The sequence below is a fragment of the Phalacrocorax carbo genome, chromosome 3 (genome assembly GCF_963921805.1).
Source record: "Phalacrocorax carbo chromosome 3, bPhaCar2.1, whole genome shotgun sequence".
Taxonomy (NCBI): Eukaryota; Metazoa; Chordata; class Aves; order Suliformes; family Phalacrocoracidae; genus Phalacrocorax; species Phalacrocorax carbo.
In genome coordinates, this window is record NC_087515.1 from 91,399,472 (window position 1) to 91,419,625 (window position 20,154).

At 40.9% G+C, this 20,154-nt stretch overlaps 1 protein-coding gene across 5 annotated transcripts in view; it reads left to right on the forward strand.

Annotated features, from left to right (window-relative positions):
* Positions 1-19,683, forward strand: part of IBTK (inhibitor of Bruton tyrosine kinase) — a 63,593-nt gene extending 43,910 nt beyond the window's left edge. For 3 of the 5 annotated variants that reach the window (XM_064447735.1, XM_064447737.1, XM_064447736.1), the window contains exons 26-28: positions 4,776-4,928; positions 13,510-13,642; positions 15,686-19,683. In XM_064447735.1, coding sequence (XP_064303805.1) covers positions 4,776-4,928; positions 13,510-13,642; positions 15,686-15,811 — 412 coding nt within the window. In that variant the 3' untranslated portion in view covers positions 15,812-19,683. The other 2 variants (XM_064447739.1, XM_064447738.1) reach the window with 2 other exon arrangements.
* Positions 19,684-20,154: the final 471 nt, after the last annotated feature.

Genomic DNA, 20,154 nt, shown 5'->3' on the forward strand with positions numbered 1-20,154 from the left:
TGACAGTGATGTCCCTACTTTGGAAGAATCCCGGCCAAGAAATCTTCTCTGTAGACATCCGTATATCATGGGTTGATGATAACTAAAAATACTGGTTTATGCCACGTATTTCTAGTGTCCAGCTTACAAGCTATAGAAGCGTGTTACTACAGTAGTTACTTACAAAAAGGAACTGCCTGACATGACCTAGTTTTAAAAACGTCCAGTACGCAATATTTCACGTGAATCCTAGAAAAGGTTGAACTCTTTTGTTTTTATTTATATGAGCAGGACTTAAAATCTGTCTTCTCAATTTGTTTTCAACCATGTACACCTAATACCAAAATTTAGGGTTTTATTTACTTCCTCAGCCCCCAAAAGTTAGTCTGATACAACATTGGGCAAAGCCCACAATTTTGTCTTAAAGAAGAAATAGAATGAGTTGCTTTGCACCTAAGGATTCAGACTCTACCTGCCCTCTGAACTGTAGTTGGGACTTTCACGATAGGAGAAACAAGGTTGGCAAGATTTGTCTTCTGAATTCTGATGAGTGGATGAATTTCAGAATACTTAACACTGATCCTCTCAAATGCTCCAAAGAATACACTACCTGCTTTATACAGCTGATACTGCAGGTCAAGCAGCAAGTTAGTTATTTGGTGTAGCGAACAGTGGTGTCACAGGGCAGTTACAGCTCTGAGGCTTAAAATTTGCTGGGAGAGACTGATGATTGAATCAGAATGTGACCAACACAGCAAATACTGAGTTATGCTATACTTTATTACATTAAAAGAAATATTCCATCTACTAGATTTAATCTTACTACTGATGTTATAGTTACACATAAACAATATGTAACCTAACATACACCATGATGATGTACACAAATCACATGGCTCATTCACACACTAATTCTCATGTTGTTACAAAACCCACCACCTTTCTACCGGTCAGTGCAGCACCAGGGAAGCCACGCTCCTGTGCACTACCCAAGGGGTTACTCACAGGGGTGTCCATGCTGGCGTGGGAGGACAGCAGCTGGCCAGGGGTGCTGCTAATGAGGTGGACCAGGGCCTGCATGAATCAATCGTTTTCCTCAGGCACCCAACAAAGTCAGGGGCCTTTCTGTGATCAGTGGTCACAAGTGGGTCTTCTCTGGAGCCTTCAGAGGAACTTCCACATACCTGCCGTACCATGGCTTGGGCTGATGTCAATGACGACTGGTGTAGGCATTTCATGGGTATTTTCAACCAGTCATCTTAAATATCATCAGTTAATTTCCTTTTTTATTTTACTAGCCATTTTCAAGCTGCAGTTTTATATACTTGTCTCTGAAAGACTTTGGGTATCAAGGGAAAGGGCTATGAGAACTCTTCCACAGGAGGATGTTTGTATAGGACGCCTATCTTTTTCCAGCCTGGTCTTTCCCTTCTCCCTTTCATATGCAACTTTTAGATACAACAAAGCCTGAAGTAGGTTTTGTAGGACAACGCGTAGCTTGTCGAGTTATCTGGGCTTCTTCTGAAGGGTTCTGGGGTTTGTTGTTTGTTTTTTTTTTTTTTTTTTCCTGAATTTCTATTTTTCAGTGTAAGATAAATGACTCTCTTATTATTATCAGTATTTGCATTGATATGACTTAAGTGCATGACCTAGATGCCTCTAGTTAAATGGTTTACTTCTTTATACAAGAAAGAATATCCTGAGAGAAGCTCTGATAAAAGGCATATAAAAATATAGGGCATAAAGTCCCTGATCTGACATCTGAATAGTTTGAGTAGGCATGCTATTCGTCTGCTCTCTGATAGATAACACTTGTTGGGTGTTATTTAATTTTAAACTATGAACTGCCTGTGAACTCTTCCTTGCATTTAAAAAGCAAGATTGGAGTGACTTTTTAAATATGCTTAGATAACTGTCTCTAGAAAGTATATTGTGCTCTTAAGGTTCTGATTAAACAGTTTTGAAAGTAGATGGGCTCTACTGTATTACACAAACCATCTTAAGTGGAAAGGCCAGGGTATACTTCAGGAGGATGGAATCCATTCTAACGCTCATGTGGTCACCACGCGTGATTCTGTACGTTCCTCTGCAGCGTTCCTCTGGCTGCTGATCTGGAAAATGCGGGTAGCTCAGGAGTTCAAGCAAAGAACCAGTGGGAGGTATATGAATATTTAAAATTATGCCTAGCTGCTGGAAGAGAGCATTTGTTGAATAAACTTTTAAGTTGCTTTAGGCAAGCCATCAATTATTTCTTTGTCACTGCTAGTTGGTCAAAGTATTTTTGTATGTAAAGTAGAATGGTGTTACTCATCTGCTCTAATATTATATTTGCAAAGTTATATTCTGTAAATTCACAGTGGACTATTAGAGTACATTTGGCAATAGATTGAGCTTTCCATGCATGCAATGTAGTCAAACCCATAGAACTCATGTTCCAACGAAATAAGATATTCATCTTGGATGTGCAGTGAGCACACTTGCCAGAAGGGTGTGGGACCTTCCGGCTCTTTTTTTTAGTTGACTAAAAGGCAGAGTCTATCACACACAATGTCCTACCTTTTCCACCAAAAGAAACCTCCAGTTTCATAGTTTTTGAGGGACTGAACCTATGTTTCCTCCTTTGAAGAGAAGTGGAAATTAGAAGGGATGGGGGGGGGGGAAAAATCACACTAGTAATACTTCGCAGGTACTAATGCAAGAAGCTAGGTGTTAACTTTATTAGTTCTGCAAACCTGCTTTGATCAAGGGAGAGGGTTTTGTTGTATGGTTCGGTTTGGGGGTTTTGGTTGTTTGTGGTTTTCTTGATGTTTTTTTTTTTGTTTTTTGTTTGTTTGGTTTTTGTTTTTAAGCTCAGGAGAGCCCATGGCTCTTCAAGAGTGGAGGCATAAGGAAATTTGAAGTCGCTCTTGAGAATTAACAAGTGTGTATTTTAATGTCTAGATTATCAGTTTGTCAGTATTCCAGCTAATACTGAAACATCAGCAGCTGTTTTGGAACTTCATGCTTTGATGTTTTGCAGTTACAGCTTAGAGCAACTTAGTAATATTCCACTTTTTTGAAAAAAAGTATAAATTTGTGTTTCTAAGGCTACGAATTAGATAGAAATGACAATGTATCAGGCAGAACAAGCTGAAATGTAGAGTTGTTACTGTTGGGAAAATGTTTACCAGTTCAAGCTGAACCATTTTAAGCCACTGGTAATTGTTCTGGATATGTTCACAAGCTGAGAAAGACGCAGAGTTGAAGGTGGTTTTTTTTGTTGTTCGGGTTTGTTGTGGGGGTGGTGGTGGGGTGGTGGTGTGTGCTTTGGGGTGGGTGGGGTTTTTTTGGTGCTGTGTTGCAGGGTAGGTGATTTAAATTGTTAGCAGCAGCAGAAGTTTCTGTGACAGCAGATCCAAAGGGAAGCATTTGCCTACTCAGTATACTAAGTTTGGGGAAGTTCTGGTCAAACACTTGCATGGACTGTTGTGTGCCAGCTGGTGGTAGGAATAGAGGATGTGCAGAATGACTTTGAGCCCCTGCATCCGGAGGTTCCCATTCTGCTTTCTATGCCTTCTGTGCTGCTTATACAATAATAAAAACAAAATAAAAAAACACGCACACAAAAAAAAACCGACCACATAAACCAAAATAAACACAAACAAACACCAAACCTCCGCAAACTTAAGCCTGGGTGGTCTAGCATGGGGTTCAGACATGATATAAAACTTTCAAATGTTTTTGTTGTGAGATTTCAGATACAAGGTTGCAATGTTTTAATTCCCTCATGTTTGTTATCTTAAATTGTGTATCACATAGATGTAGTTTGAAAGTCTTTGGCTTCAGATGCTTCCCTTCTCTTGGTAGCTGCACATTTTATACAATTAACATTGTCTAGAAAGCTTGTTTTACTTGAGTAGTGCTTATAATTGACCTCTTATTTCTTTGAGTAGATAATGAGCAAAGCTATTCTTCCAACACGTATTTTGTATATTTGACAGTGAGTGGGACTGCTATGCTGAGTGAAGTTAAATGTAAACAAATACATGAAGAATTAATTCCAAAGCCTTGATGGGTAAAGGAAAGATTAATGGTAACTGCCTTGAATTCCAGAATAGCTATAATGCTAAATTGTTATATTTTCATACTGGCTGATTTTTGAAAGACAATATGCAGGCTCTAGTTCATTATACTTAAGTAAAACAAAACGAAGGATATCAGTTTTATGAATTTCACTGTGGATTAAGTGATTTGTAGATCCTTCAGCAGGTATGAGTACCTCATGCAGTATCTTGGGGAAAGAAGATTATCTATACTTGACTTTCATGGTGGTAAACTAACAGTATTAGAACAAAGGTAGTAGAGCATTGTGTGATCTATGAGGATACTTTTCAAGGAATAATACTGTTAGAAAAGGTACAGCTTGTCTAAGACAGGTGTCTATGAAAGTAAAATTGCTTTTTAAGAGGGTGGGTTAGGGGGGAGTACATGGAGGGGTTTGGCATTTTGGGTTTGGGATTTTTTTGTGGTGTGGGTTTTTTTTTCTTTTTTTTTATTCTAATGAAATTTCTGTACTGCTGGCTTGTTCTGGTCTCATAGGTATTTATTTTCTGATATTTACCTATTTGACCCAAAGTCACTTACTTGAGCAAATGGGGTCTAGCAGGCATAACGGTGAGATACAGAAGCTAAGTAATATTGTGTTTTTATTTTCAGTAACTGAAAAGGCCCTCTTTGCTGTCTAAATTGTGGAACAATATGGAGTCTTGGAAAGTGCAAGTATAAAATGAGGTGTTGTTTTTTTTTTTTTTTTAAAGGTCATCTTCATTACATTCTACTTTGCCAAAGTCATTCCGTGATCTTGTAATGGAAGAAGAAAAATGTATGAGTGCGAATAATTCACCTGGTACTGTTATTAAAAGAGCTGGATATAAAGGAACTGAGGATTCATTAGTCCAAAACACCACAAGGTAAGAGAGCAGTCTTTTCCTAATTGATCAACCATTATACAAGAACTACAATAACCTGTTTAAATTCTGGTGAAATAAGAAAGGATAAAATTGTAATTAAAAAAAAAAATTCTGTGAGCATTGTTTTAATGATTCTGATAATAAGATTTTATGAATGGAATACTTCTATGAATAGGAAGCTTGAAGTCTAAAGCAATGTAATACCACTGCTCATATTTTCTTTGAGGTTCAAAGTGCTTGTGTCCGTATATATGGACACATGTACGTGTGTATATAGGGACACAAACAGTTCGGGCTCCAAAGAAAATACGTGTGTATGTGTACACATTTGTATAAATATGTATAAAAATTATAAATCTGTATTTTCTAACTTCTCTAGAAATTAGATATTCTTTAGCATTCAGATATGGCATGCATGAAACAGAGTTTGCTTAGGACTATTTCTGTGTAACCACTGAGTGGATGAAATCAATTTATTCAAACACAGTTCTGGCATTTCCTGTTCTGAGTTTTCTTATAAGCTGACTTAATTGTTTAGGTGCAATTTTTCATGGATTAAGAGGGCTTACTGAAATATTGATGCGTTGGTTACATCCATGTATTATAATTACTGGGAGACTACAGTGCTAAGGACAAAAATAACTTGTTCTGAGGTGCATGTGGATGATATGTCTAGTTATTAGACAATATTGCTCTTTGGTCAAATTGTTTTATCTACGCATCTTCCTGCTACCTCCAATAAAATCTCCTCTGTTTTGGGTCAAAATAATGGTATAAGCTGAGGAAAGAAATCACAGCCTTATTCCTGAAGGTCTGTATGACTGAGTTGACCACCCCCCTGCACTTCTTCCCCCCGTCATCAGAGTAACTTCAAATGCTGTGCATTTCAAATACATTTATTAGACAGGGAGCCTGAAAATCACAGAGACTTTCCCATCCGCCGTCTGGAAGCAGCACAGGCCAGCCGCCCCACAGTGGTGGGCGAGCCAAGGGTGACAGCAGGACCAGCTGGGCGGTGGCCTCCCTGGCAAGGGCACAGGCTCACTGTGCCAGAGTGAGTGGAGCAGGGCAGGCTCTGTAATGGAAACCAGGGCGAGCCATGGTCAGTGAGCACAGACAGGTCTGTTGGAATGAGGCAGGGTTGAGGTCAAACCTGCAAGTCAAATCAAGGTCAGGAACAGCAAGGCTGGGCTTGGGCATAGCTGCAGAGTAGCTCAAGAAAGGCCTAAGACTGAGGGACTGAGCTTAAATGCAGCTCCTGAGTAAAGAGGGGGAGCCCCCATGAGCCTTTGCACAGCTCTTCCTTACAACTCAACCCTGTTCATAGCAGCCTGACTCAAGTTTACACAGGTGTGCTGAGGGAGCAGAGTTTGCAGAGCCTGCTGGTGCACAGGGAGCCCTGACACCCATTACCTCCCAGTTTTTCTTAGGAATTCCTGTTCCATCACCCTCTAAAAATTGTCCCCTCTGAGGAAAAGAAAGTTCTACTGGGCCTCCCTCTTGGTTGCTCAGCTGGTATAGAAGCTGGTGTTTCCCTAGGACAGAAGAAGAATGTGTGTAAAGAACAAAATGACAGTAGAAATATGGTTACATTGTGTGTGGGATGGTGTTAGAGGAGAGAGGAGGGATTAGGAGAGTGTGTGTGTGACTGGTGGGCATTCTTCAGGGACAGAGGGATAAAGCTGAAGTTATTGTGGTGGGTGGAGATACAGGGACACGAAACAAATCTGCAGAAAAACAGTTATTTTGTTGTGAGCAAAATAATAAAGCTTTTCATCCTATGGGAGATGGCAAGAGCTGGTGCTAAGGGAATTTGCACTGGATGGCATTATTAGCTTTGTCACACCTGCTCAGTGATCTTCATAAAGTAATTTCTTTTCCTTTTGCATTGCTCTGTCTAGTCTACGCAGTCTGCACACTCTTAAAGTGGATTATTTGAGCTGAATCCAGGCCTAATATGTTAGCTGTCTGAAAATGATACATTAAGCTACTGGGAGCCTAGATTGGCTATAATCAGTTGGAAAAGATGGCACTTCCAGAGCTATTTCAGGTTGTTTTGAATTGTGTCTGAAGATGCTTATTTCTCTCTATTAGGTATAAAGAGCCTAGGTGACTAGTTCATCCATCTGAAAGTTAGGAGTTGAGTTTCTAGTTTGAGGTAATTTTATTCTTTGGCTGTACAGTTCCTGTCACAGTAGGCTTTGATTTTTACCTGTGGCATTCAAGGGCTATTTCTGTGAAGATTAAGTATCCACACCCTTACCCCTTCCTTTTTAAGAAAAGGAAATTGCATGTGTGTAGAGCATAAGTAATCCTTGTGTGTTGATGTCGGACTCCCCAGTGAGACACTGAAGATACTTACATGGCTACTGTTCCTGCTTTGTCTTTTTTCTTTGGATAAACTGTGCAGTAATTAAACTGACAATTTGCTTAAGGCTCTGGGTGAGGGGTTTTTGGTGGTTGCATAAACAATCTTCCATATGCTGTCACCTTCCAATTTATGCAACTCTGAAATTTTCTGTAGATGAACCATGTCATGAATGTGGAGATGCAAACTGTCTTCAGTCCAGAAGCAGATCAGCCCAAAAGCTGGGCTGTGTGGATGTGGCTGCATTGTTTCCAGGGTCAGCTCAGCCTTGGGAGTTATGCTGTGCAGCTGTGCATGTGTAGCTCATAGTCCAAGCTAAAAACATAGGCCTGACATGACTTAACTTTGTGGCAGCCTGGGTTGTCTTCGCCGCGTTACTCCAGGGAGCAGTGAAGAGTCTTAGTGGAAACAAGTCTCTGTGGCTTCGCGTGGGAATGGCCTAGTTCTGGCATAGCTAATAATGAGCTAATAAGTAGTACATGACTCAAATGGTACAGCGAAACCCAAGAGATTCTGCAGGAGACCAGGCTCTGTGTTCCTTTTCTGAGAGCAGTCATTAGATCAGGGAGGCACTGGACCTGAACTGGCTTCAAATGAACAGGAAACACTGGGGAGCTGAGTGCTGGGACATCTTGGTGGCTGTGCAGGAGTCATGGCAAGTTCAGCCAACTGAGTGAATCGCGTTGGTTCAGTACTGATGATACTTGGCTGGTTTGCTTCCATGCAGAACCACTTATGTCTGTGCATCAGTCTTTAATTTTCAAGACTTCCAGGTTTCCAAGTTCTATATTTTTGAGGCTTTTTTTCCATTTTTCTGTATATGCTAGCTTCCTGTTTCCCGTCTGTTCCATTTCTCCTAGTTATTTTGATGCCAGCTGAGGAATTAATCTAGCATGTTGAAATATCTGCAGTTGATTTAATATCTGGACTGAGTGCCTTGCTAGCAAGAAACACAGATGTACGTATGTACAAACAGCTTCAAAATAACTGTTTCTTACACTTTAAAGCCACATTTAAATTGAGGGAAGTGACACAGGCATTTAAACTTACCTTTGAATTGATCACTAGGGTGTGCAGTGACCCTGGAACTACGAATTCCAGTTTTTGGAAACTTCTGTTGTGGTGGTTCTTTTGGTGATTGTTTGGGGTTTTTGGTTCATTTGTTTGTTTCTTTCCAGAGTGAGACTTCTAAAAAACTTCTTGTCTATACTGAAACGGGGTTGTTAAGTATAACAGTCTATTTGGATTAATTTATAGTAGCGCTGTGAGTTCTTTGGATTGTGAGTGGGAAGAACAGCATAGCTGTCAAATGGGCTGGATAGGTGTCGATTGCTCTCAATTGTGCAGGAAAGTGAACATTATTAAAGCAGGTGGAAGAAGAGATAAAGTTGAGAGATGACACCAGAATAAAGGCATTTAGTAAGTTGTACAAACATGCTCTTAATTAAAAAAAACAGCAAGCAAAAAACTACCTTCATCTCCTCCTTCCTTCCTTTTCTCTGGTTCTTTCCTGCTTTTTATTATGTCATTATCTTAAGTGCAGTAAAAGCTGGAAGTTGGTTTATCTACACTTCAGCTAAAAAGCTGCCTGCTGTTGAAATCATAGAATATTTCAGATTCTCTTGTTCAGCCTCATGCTCAAAATAAGTCAAACTAGATCATGTTGCTGGGGGCCTGCTCCAGTTGACTTGTGACTGCTTGCAAGTATGAAGATTACCCAGCCTGTCTGAGCAACATGTTGCAGGGTATGATCATTGCCACAGTGAGGTTTGGTTTTTTTTTTTTTCCTTACATATAACTGGGATTTTCTATTTTGTACCTTGTGTATTTAGCCTCTTATTCTATCACTGTGCACCTCTAAGAAGATTCTTGCTGAATCTTTTTTTCTGCTCCCAGTTAGATAGTTGAAGACAGCATGTCTTCAACAAAGAGATGTCCCCTTTGCTGCCGCCTTTTATGATTAACAAAACACAGTTCTTCCTGTCCTGTACTTCAGCCCCTAATCTTGGTGGCCCTCTATTGGACTTGCTCCAGCCTGACAGCATCCTTCTTGTATTGAGGAGCCCAAAACTGGGTATAATACTCTGTATGTAGACTAACAAATATAGCAGAGAGGAAGAATCACTTCCTTTGCCTGGCTACGTTCTTGCTAGTTCAGCCCAGTATGGAGTTGGCCACCTTTGCTGCAAGGGCACTTGCGGATTCATCTTTGACTTGCTGCCAGGCAGGACTCTGCAGGTCCTTCTCTGCAGAGCTGCTTTCTAGCCAGTCAGCCCCTGGCCTGTACTGCTGTGTGGGGCTATTCGCTTCCAAATACAGGACTTGGCACTTGCCTTTGAAATTCATGAGTTCTCAGTTGCCCATTTTTCCAGCCTCTTGAGGGCTTTCTGAATGGCAGCCTGGCACCTGGATGGTGGACTGCTGCACCCTCCCCACCTGCTCCCCATCCATCTGTAGCCTTGTTGAGAGTGCAATCCATTCTACCAAAGATGCTAAACAGGATTGGTCCCAGTATCAGTCCCTGAGGACCACCACTCGTACTTGGTTTCCAGTTGGACTTTGTACAGATGATCCACAACCCCTGAAGCCCTTCAATCCAGCCCATTTTCCACCCATCTTGCAGTCTATTTACTCAGTCCATATTATTCAGGCTGAGCATAAGGATATGATAACAGAACATGTCAAAGGCCTTGCTGAAGCCAAAGGACATGACACTCACTGGTCTCTGGTTGTCTGCAGAGTCTGTCATCCTATCACAGAAGGCAATCAGGTTGGTCAGACACAATTTGCCTTGTGTCATAAATCCATGCTGGCTGTTCCCAGTCATCTGCTTGTCCCACATGTGCTCAGAAATTACTTCTAGAAGGATTTGCTCCACAACCTTCCCCAGGGTTGCGGTGAGACTGATTAGTCTGTAGTTCCCCATATCCTCCTTCTTGAAAATGGGTATAACATGTAGCATTATCTAGTTATAAGGAGACCTCTGTGGTTGATTGGTTTGTTTTTCTTCTTGCTGATACAGAAGCCCTTCCTTTTGTCCTCAGTTATTTTGGCTCCAGCTGAGCATTGGCTCTTAGAACATTGAAATTAATATTTCTATTTTCCTCTGGTGTAGACTGTCCCTGCTTCCACTGTTTATATGTGTCCATTTTGACTTTGAAGTTCATGTGGAGTTGCCTGTCCTTTTGTGCCAACCTTCTGCCATGCTTGCTTGACTTAAGGCACATTGAAATGATCTGGTTTTGTGTTTGGAGGAGGTTGTCCTTGTATATTAGAAATCAGTCCAGATACTGTCTATATGAAGTTCAGTCATTCTCTGTCGTTCTTTCCTTTGCAAGGTTAGAGATAATTTTCAGTCTTCTCTCAGAATATCTTCAGCAGAAGACTCAGTATCAATTCTTCTCTGCATCTATGACAGATTAGATTATTCTTTCTTGAACCTAAGAGACCAGAACTGAAAGCTTGTCCAAATAAGCTTTGTCCATTGTGGTATGCGTTGTCAAAGGTATTAGTTTCAAATAGAAACAACTTTTGTTTTTTTCCCAGCCACATGCTTAATTATCATGATTGGTACACCCTGCATTCTCCTTTTTCTCTTCAAGCTGAAAAAATCCCAGCTTACAGCTACTACAGCCTTTACTTCACACAATCTTCTGTTTTATGCTTCTTATAGAATTCCTATATTTGTTTATCACACTTACTGCCATGACCTGATAGCTTTCTTAAATAAAACAGGATTCTCTAACCTGCCATTAGTTTTCTTTTACCAAAGATAAAACAGCAAAAAAGTTTACAAGATACTGATTTTTCTACATTTTTTTCCATTTTTAACTCTTCTTCAACACTTATGGGAAAAACATTGCATATTAATGAGGCCAAAATAAAGGAACTGCAGCTATATAGATACTCAGTCTGGAGAACAGTACTGCAGATTTGACCACTCTTGCCATGGAGCTGATGTTTCTTGTGTCAGTTCTTTAAAAGCTCTGGAATAGTGGTTATCCAGAAATGTCCAGTTTGGAGCGTACCACACCTTTTTGGTTTCCTCTCTATACAGTGTACCACTGGCTGTCCTGTCAGTGTCTGATAGGATCATCATTATTGAAAACAGAGGGTAAGGATCATCTTGACTAACATGAATTCTGCTTTTCCACTGGAAAAACACAGAAGCAATATGACCTGGCAGAAGGTGTAGCTGCTGGGTTTGATTCAAGGGAGTGACACTGCAGAAAGTCTCTTTTTGAAGTCCTGGCAGCTGTTGCTGCAGATATCTATATATTTTTCCCTCAGCAGTTAAATTTGTGTTTGTTCCGTTCTTTGAGTAGTTGGCTGTTCGGAGGGCAGAATTATGTTTTGTGACAAAAAGCTGGGCATGGTCCATTTAAATGCCATTTCTGATGATGGATGTTGCATTTCAGATTTTTCGAGATCTTGCCTTTATTGCTTAGTGGGTAGGAATCATGGTTCTTGTTGTCCTTGGAAATGTGTTCTGGGGAAAATATTCCAGGCAGAGAACTTAACAGTTACTGGAATTGTCTTAGCTTTCTATAGTTTTTCCTTCTTTTCCAAGAGTTTGTGGCCACTTAGAGGATTACCGAAGCCTTAAAGAAAATTGAGACTGATTTATTGAAATACCAACAACTTTGAGAGGTTTTTACAATGCCATAGAATAATTCAAAAAAGGCTGCCAGCATTTCATAGTATCCTGTAACACTTCTTTAGCATTCTGTGAACCGCAAAAGTTCCCAAAGATGGGTATTAAATAATGATAATAGGTCCCTCTCTTCCTACTTATGTAGGATTTTTCTGACAAATATACTTGTCTCTTAAGGCATACATTATACCAAATGTGACTTCTTTTTGTTGAGAGGTTAACATTTTGCAACTAAATAAAATATCTTCCTGTTGGGAACTCTACTGATATTTCAGGATTTTTTTTTCAGTTCTGTTAATTCTAGTTTTATGCTATTCTTATGAATGTGGGAGGTAGTTGCAGGATATGTCCTCAAAGTCCATAATTTCTGGGCTTACACTTGAGGAAATAATTTACTAGTGCTATTGTAGCACTGGCTCTTTTACATGAAATGCTTAATTTGAATAAAGGACAGTTGTTTGGGTTTTTTTACCTTGAAGCCATAGTCTTTTCATATTAACTGCAAACATTTCTAGTCGATGCTGTTAGTGCGTAACTCCATTGGCTAATTCTACATGTAAAAAGACTCTTTTTCAAACAAGCAAAAAAAGTGCCTTTGTTCAAATGCTCAAATGTTAGGAAATGCCAGAACTACTGCCCAAGCTGAAAATCCATTAAGTTCTCGTAGTCAGAAATGAGCATCGGTGTTTCCTCTAGTCATGGTGTTATGGTTTAATCCCAGACAGCAGGTAAGCATCACACAGCCACTCGCCCACTCCCCTCCCCAGTCGGATGGGGAGAGAATCAAAAGAGTAAAAGTGGAAAAAATATCCTCCCAAACTTGTGGGTTGAGATAAAGACAGTTTAACAGGTAAAGCAAAAGCCATGCACACAAGCAAAGCAAAACAAGGAATTCATTCACTGCTTCCCATGGGCAGGCAGGGGTTCAGCCATCCGCAGGAAAGCAGGGCTCCATCCTATGCAACGGTTACTTGGGAAGACAAACGCCATCACTCCAAAGGTCTCCCTCTTCCTTCTTCTTCCCCCAGCTTTCTATGCTCAGCATGACACCATATGGTGTGGAATATCCCTTTGCTCAGTTGGGGTCAGCTGTCCTGGCTGTGTCCCCTCCCAACTCCTTGTGCACCCCCAGACTCCTCGCTGTTCAAGTGGGGTGAGAGGCAGAAAAGGCCTTGAGTCTGTGTAAGTGCTGCTCAGCAATAACAAAAACATCCCTGTGTTATCAACACTGTTTCCAGCATGAATCCAAAACACAGCCCCATCCTAGCTACTGTGAAGAAAAGTAACTCTATCCCAGCCAAAACCAGCACACACAGTATCACACTTAAAGACAAATTCAGCATTACATCCTAGTGCCTTTCTTCTGGAAAAACCCTACTCGTTTGTAATTGCCTGCTGCCACTAGGAGTAGCCCAGGTCTGGAAGACCATATTCTGGATTCTCCACAGATGGAGAGTTGTAAGTATGACAGTGGCTTAGACTCTGGACCTTGTTTTCTGTGTGTTGTGATGACCTTGTTCTTGATGTTGCCTCATAATGTCATTTGGTTTTTTTTGCAGTCCTTGGTTAGCAGCATCACCAGCTAGCTCTCCTGTGACAGCACCTGTCATGTTTTCAGCTATTGTTGAGGAAGAGCTCCAGCAGGAAGCTGCTCTTATTAGGAGCAGAGAAAAACCTTTGGCTTTGATCCAGGTAAACTGATAAATTGCTGCAGCTGTGAAGTAACACAAGGAGTTTCCAATGGCTATTTCAGAGATTAGTTTTTAGGATTAATTATGTATTTGTACACTTATTATCATTTCCATAATGATATTAAATATAATTTAATAATAACTTCACATTGTTCTTTGATATGGTAGGCCTATATTAAAATAAAATTGACTCCTGAGTCCATGATTAATGCACTCACAGCATCAGAGAATGGTTAAGGTTGGAAGGAACCTCTGGAAATTGTCTAATCCAAACACCTGCTCAGAGCAGGGTCTGTTAGAGCAGGTTGTTCAAAGCCATGTCCAGGCAGCTTTTGAATGTCTTCAAGGATGGAGACTCCATGGTCTCTCTGGGAAGCCTGTTCCAGTGTATAACCACTCTCGCAGTAAAAAAGATTTTTATATTTAAATGCTGTTTTCTGTATTTCAGTCTGTGCCCATTGCCTCATCTCCTGTGACTGGGCACCACTGAGAAGAGCATGGCTCAGTTGTCTTCATTGCTTCCCATGAGATATTTTTACACTTTGAGAAGATCTCCCCAAGTCTTCTCTTCTCCACGCTAAACTGCAGCATGCTCAGCATCTCCTCATATGTCAGATGCTCCAAGCTCTTAATCATTTTTTTGTCCCTTCACTGGACTGTCTCCAGTATGTCCATGTCTCTTTTGTACTGGGGAGTCCAGAAGTGGACCCAGCACTCCAAATGTGTCTCACCAGTGCTGAGTAGAGGGGAAGGGTCACCTATCTCAATCTGCTGGCAATGCTGTCCCTCATAGATCACAGGAGGCCATCACCCTTTGCCACATGAGCACATTGCTGCCTAATAGTCAACTTGTCCACCAGGACCCCAGATCCTTTTATGCTAAGCTGTTTTCCAGCCTGCTGGCCTCCAGTGTGTATTGGTGCTTGGGTGTGTTCTTCCCAGGAGCTGGACTTCACATTTCCCTTTGTTGAATTTCATGAGGTGGTTCTTAGTCCATTTCTCCAGTGTGTTTGGGTTGGGTCCCTCTGAGTGGTAGTGCAACCATCTGGTGTATCAGTCACTCCTTCCAATTTTGTATTGTCTGCAACCTTGCTGAGGGTGCACTCTGTCCCATCATGCAGGTAATTAATGAAGATGTTGAACAGTCCTGGCCCTAGTCTCAGTCTCAGTATTGGTGCTAGTGACTGGCCTCTAGCTGGACTTTGTGCCACTGATCACAAGCCTTTGAGAACACCAATTCAGCCAGTTTTCAGTCCGTTTCACTGTCCATTTATGTCATACATACTCAAGCTTGTCCACTTAAGCTCTTAGTCCATACTTCAGCTCTACCACTTTCCTAGGGATCAAGATGAGGATGTCTGTTAGGTAGTGACCCAGATCCTCCTTGCCCTTCTTGAAGGCAGAAATGACATTTGCTTCCTTCCAGTCCTCAGGAACCAATCCTTGTTGCAACAACTCCTCAAAGACTTTTTTTGAGAGTGGGCTTGTAGGCATATTGGCCAACTCTGATCTCAGGGGCCTAGGATTGTGGAAGGCTGATATTACTTCTAAAGACCAAGATGAAGGCGGCTGTTAGTTACCCAGCCTTTTCCATGTCTTTTGTTGTTAAACAGTGGGCCCATATAATCTTTTTGCTGCTGTAGAAGCCTTCCTTCTTGCCCTTCATATGCCTTGTCAGATGCAGCTCCAGATGGGCTTTGACTTTCCTAATTCTGTTCCTGTGTGCTCAAACAGTGACTCTGTTTTCCTTCTGGGTCACCTTTCTCTGCTTCCACCTCTTGTATGCTTTCTTTTTGTTTGAGTTTTGTCAGCTCTTTTTTGTCCATGCAGGCCTCCTGCCACTCTTGCTTGGCTTCCTGTTTGTTGGCATGGACTATTCTTGAGCATGGGGGAGGAGATCCTTAAAATTAACCAGCTGTCCTGGACTCCTCTACTTTCCAGATATCGGGGTGACTCAAGTTTTCTATGAGGAGCAGGGCCTGCAAACATGAGGTTTCTTCAAGTTGTCTTGACACTGACAAACATGTTCTTTTTTTCCTTCCAGATTGAGGAGTGTGCTATTCAAGATTTATTAATCCACTATGAAGCTTTTGACAACCCTGATGAATTTGTGACTGTTGAAAGGGCTCCGCAGGGACCTATAGCAGCACCTATGTGGAACAAGCACTAATTCATACCCTTCACAGCCCATGTTGTATGTGCACTTCTGAGGTTCTCATTCTTGCTACAAGTAAAACAGGACTGGAAGAACAGGATTTATGTAATTTTTAACATCAGCATTAAAATTCTGCACATAATCACTAGGTATTTGTTAGAGAGAACGGAAATAATGTGTTCACTGTGTCCTTTACCCACAGTATATATTGTATGTATGTTTTGAGAGAATTTCTTTAACAAGACTTAATATTAATGTTACATGAAGCTGTAGATTGGAAATGCGTTTACTAATCTTAAATTGCGAGGGATTTTTGTTAAATTCACAGGTCGCTGAAAAGCGAGTGCTTATTTTGTGATTTAATGTGGAATTGAATGTGCAGAATTATACATCTTTAAAGTTGGGGGGGGTATCTTCTTCAGAGCTTGCTGGCAAATTGGGACTATTGGAAAAAGTTTGTGCTTAAACTTCATGTAAAAATACAGTTTGATAATGCAGTTATCCTTAAGTTATGTGTTTAAGTACTGGTTCTCTGATTGCTGCAGCCAGTACTTTTTACTGTCATGCTACACGATGAACTTCTATGCTGTACCTAAGTGCCCTGCCATTGCCTGCTCTCAGTTCAGTTGTGCATGGTTTTTTTCACTGTTGTGAGACTGGCCTTTGAGCGGTCAGCTCCGTTGTGAAGTAAAGCACACAGTTGAATAGAACGTGGTGGCACTTAATTAGCTCGTCTCTAGTCTTATTCTGGTAAACATGGTACAGTTTTAGAACCACTGTGTTTAAGGTACAACTCACTTGAAGTGCAGAGGAAATAAAAGATCTGTGTATTCACTGTTAAAGCTATAGGGATGAATGCTTGACTGTGGAATTTGCAAACACCTTCAAAGATTATCATAGGTGGCTTTCAGTATTGTGTGTTCCAAAGTTCTCTGTGCCTGGTTTAAACAAATTTATATATGTATAAAAAAAAAAAAAAGGAAAAAAAATTAGCCTTATCTGCAATATTCTGTCTAGTTTGTTTGTTTGTGTAGGTGTGTTTTGAACTTGTGCTTTTTCAGTAGTGTCAGTACTCGTGAACTCTGGAAAACTGGAATTGAGAGAGCTATGGGAAATGAATGTAGAGAATTGATCACTGTGTGGTAGAAGAATCTTGAAAATACCTATGTAGATATGTCTAATAGTTTCAGGTCAAGCTACACCAAAAACTCCCCCACAAAAATTGTAAACAAATGCAATAAACCATAAAATCTTGATTTACACAAAGTTAGTATACTTTTATGTGCTGTCTATATATAACCAATGCTTTAGGTAACTATAGAGTAATCTAAAATATTTCTTTTGTGTGTGAAACAAGAACTGTAGGTATCTTGAAGTGATGCAGGCAAAGGAAGATGTAGCTTTTAACTCTATATTAAATTCTACTGGTGATTCATTCACTGTACTTGCATTAAGTGCTTTACTTGTTGCACTGCGGGGCCTTAGGGCCTGCTGAAACTATCCTTCTAATTAAAAGAAAGCTTAGGTACTGTGAGAAATAGCTATAAAAGCTAAAAGTGGGCCTTTCCAGGTGTGAACCCAATTTGTTATCAAATATAAAAATATTGTAAAGTTGCTAATCTGCATTTTAATTCCCCTCCCCCCATTGATTAGAATATGCTGTTCAAAATGTAATATTCCTGTCATTATAAGAGGATGCATGCTTCCACAGTGCCGAGGAGCTTGATGACTTTTAAGTTCATGGTTTATTGCTGCAGTGTGCTTATGGTTTGTCCCTGGTTATACTTAATGTTCACAAAACAAAGTGAAGAATGATCAGTGTACAGCCTTTCTGAAGTTGAGAACAGTTTTTAAACTGTTAAAACAGCTTAAGGCTAAAATATGTCACAGACAGCTGTGTAAACTTACAGATTCCCTTTTTCTTTAACTTCCTTAAAACTTGGAAATTAACAGAATTTAAAAATGTCTGAAGTATACTTAAAATTCAAATCATAGTGGAAACAAAAACAAGTTTCTAAATCCCTGGATGTATACTGGGGATAACTTATGGAACACATGAAAACTCAGACAAAACCCCAAACAAGGCAGTTGCATTAACAGATGTAAATGTCTTTCTGTGGAAGAGGTAGAATTTAAATTTTTTGCAGTATCATAGAATCATAGAATGCCCTGAGCTGGAAGGGACCCACAAGGATCATCAAGTCTAACTCCTGTCCCTGGACAGGATGGCCCCAAAATTCACACCATGTCTCTGAGGGCATTGTCCAAGTGCTTCTTGAATATTGTCAGGCTTGGTGCCTGGTGAGCCTGTTCCAGTGCTCCAGCACCTGCTGGGTGAAGAACCTTCTACTCTCCAACCTAAACGTCCCCTGGCACATCTTCCTGCCATTCCCTTGGGTCCTGTCATCGGTCACCAGAGAGAAGAGATCAGTGCCTGCCCCTCCTCTTCCCCTTGTGAGGAAGCTGCAGACTGTGATGAGGTCTCCCTTCAGTCTCCTCTTTTCTAGGCTGAACAAACCAAGTGACTTTAGCTGCTCCTCATATGGCTTCCCCTCTAAACCCTTCACCAACTTTGTGGCCCTCGTCTGGACACTCTCTAGCAGCTTTATATCCTCAACATACTGTGGCGCCCAAAACTGCTCACAGTGCTCGAGGTGAGGCCGCACCAGCGCAGAGCAGAGCGGGACAATCACCTCCCTTGACCAGCTGCAATGCAGGGCTTGGTGCACCACAGGACATGGTTGGCCCTCGTGGCTGCCAGAGCATGCTGTCGGCTCAGTTTCAACTTGCCATTGACGGGAACCCTCAGGTGTCTCTCTGCAGAGCTGCTCTCCAGCCTCTCGTTCCCCAGTTTGTATGGACATCCAGGGTCGCTGTGCCCCAGGTGTAAAATCTGGCACTTGCCCTTGTTAAACTTCATGCAGTTCGTGATTGCCCAGCTCTCCATCTGTCCAGACATCTCTTGAGGGCCTCTCTGCCCTCGAGAGTGTCAGCAGTTCCTCCCAGTTCAATTGGTATTCTTTCAAGTCCTGCATCCAAGTCCTTAACAGAGAGATTAAAGACTACCCGCCTCATACTTTGCTTTGATCAAAACCTATCATTTTCCAGTATTAATGTGAGGTCAATATATATTTTCTTTTATATCGACTTCATGATTGCGTTATCATCAAGATTGAAAGCAACCCCTGGAGACTGCCCAGTCTACCCTCACGCCGCTCAAGCAGGCTCAGCCAGAGCAGGCTTCCTAGGCCCTGTCGAATCAGGTTTTGAGTATCCCCAAGGACAGAGATTCTGAAAGATGGGCAACCTCTTCAAGTGTTTTACCATGAGGATGGACAAAGGGCATTTTTATATTTAAATAGAATTTCCTGTATTTCAGTTTATGCCCTTCCTTGATTCTTGTCCTGTCATTGGGCACCACTGAGAAGAGCCTGTCCCTGTCTTCTTCCCTGCCCCTCCATCAGGTACTTATGCACGGTGTAAGATCCCCCTGAGCCATCTCTTCTGCAGGCTGAACAGTCCCACCTCTCAGCCTGTCCTCATATGTCAATGCTCCAGTTACCTTGTCATTCTTTGCTGGGCTCTCCAGTATGTCCACATTCACCATGGGTGTTATTTTACCAGATACCTTCTGGAAAAATATTTAGGTTTATTTTAGGAGTTTTAAAACCTAAACAATTCTGTTTATCTCTGTTTACTATATAGTAGTAGATCACTATTCATTTAGTGAAACAAGTTGAGACTTGCAGCTCACCTCATTCAGTGGTAAGTGGGTGCCCACTGGTTTTAATGATCTTTGGGAACGTGCCTGTGGATAATACACTGGGATTTTCTCTTAAGGGAGTTTCATATAACCTCCTTCAAAAAGATGTCACTTTTTTTTTTTTTACAATCCTATTTTTTTGGTTTAGTCTATCAGAATTCCTAAGGCCAAAGAAATAAGTATATCTATTAATAGCTGTATAGGAAGATAAAAATATTACCATTAATGTGGCTAGAGATCTTACATATGTCAGCTGAGAGAATATTCATAGTCTGATTTTTTCTGGTTATTTTTCCTAGAAGAACAAAAATCCCACAAGGAGGTTTTTCTAGGTATCAAAACTTGCTGAAATTGTTTTTACGTGAAGTAGCAACACGCTGAAATTATAGTTTAAGTTGTTATCATTAGGTACCCATACCCAAACTTTGCATATAAAGTGACATCACCTTTTAGTTGTGCGACTCCTCTTTTGCATCCAGTCTGCGTGAGGAAAATATTCAGGGTTTAGGCAACAGCATCCAGAAATTCAACCACCTAGTGCATATGTTAACTTTGCATTAACATGAAAAATCTGGCATTTTGTAGCTCAGATGCC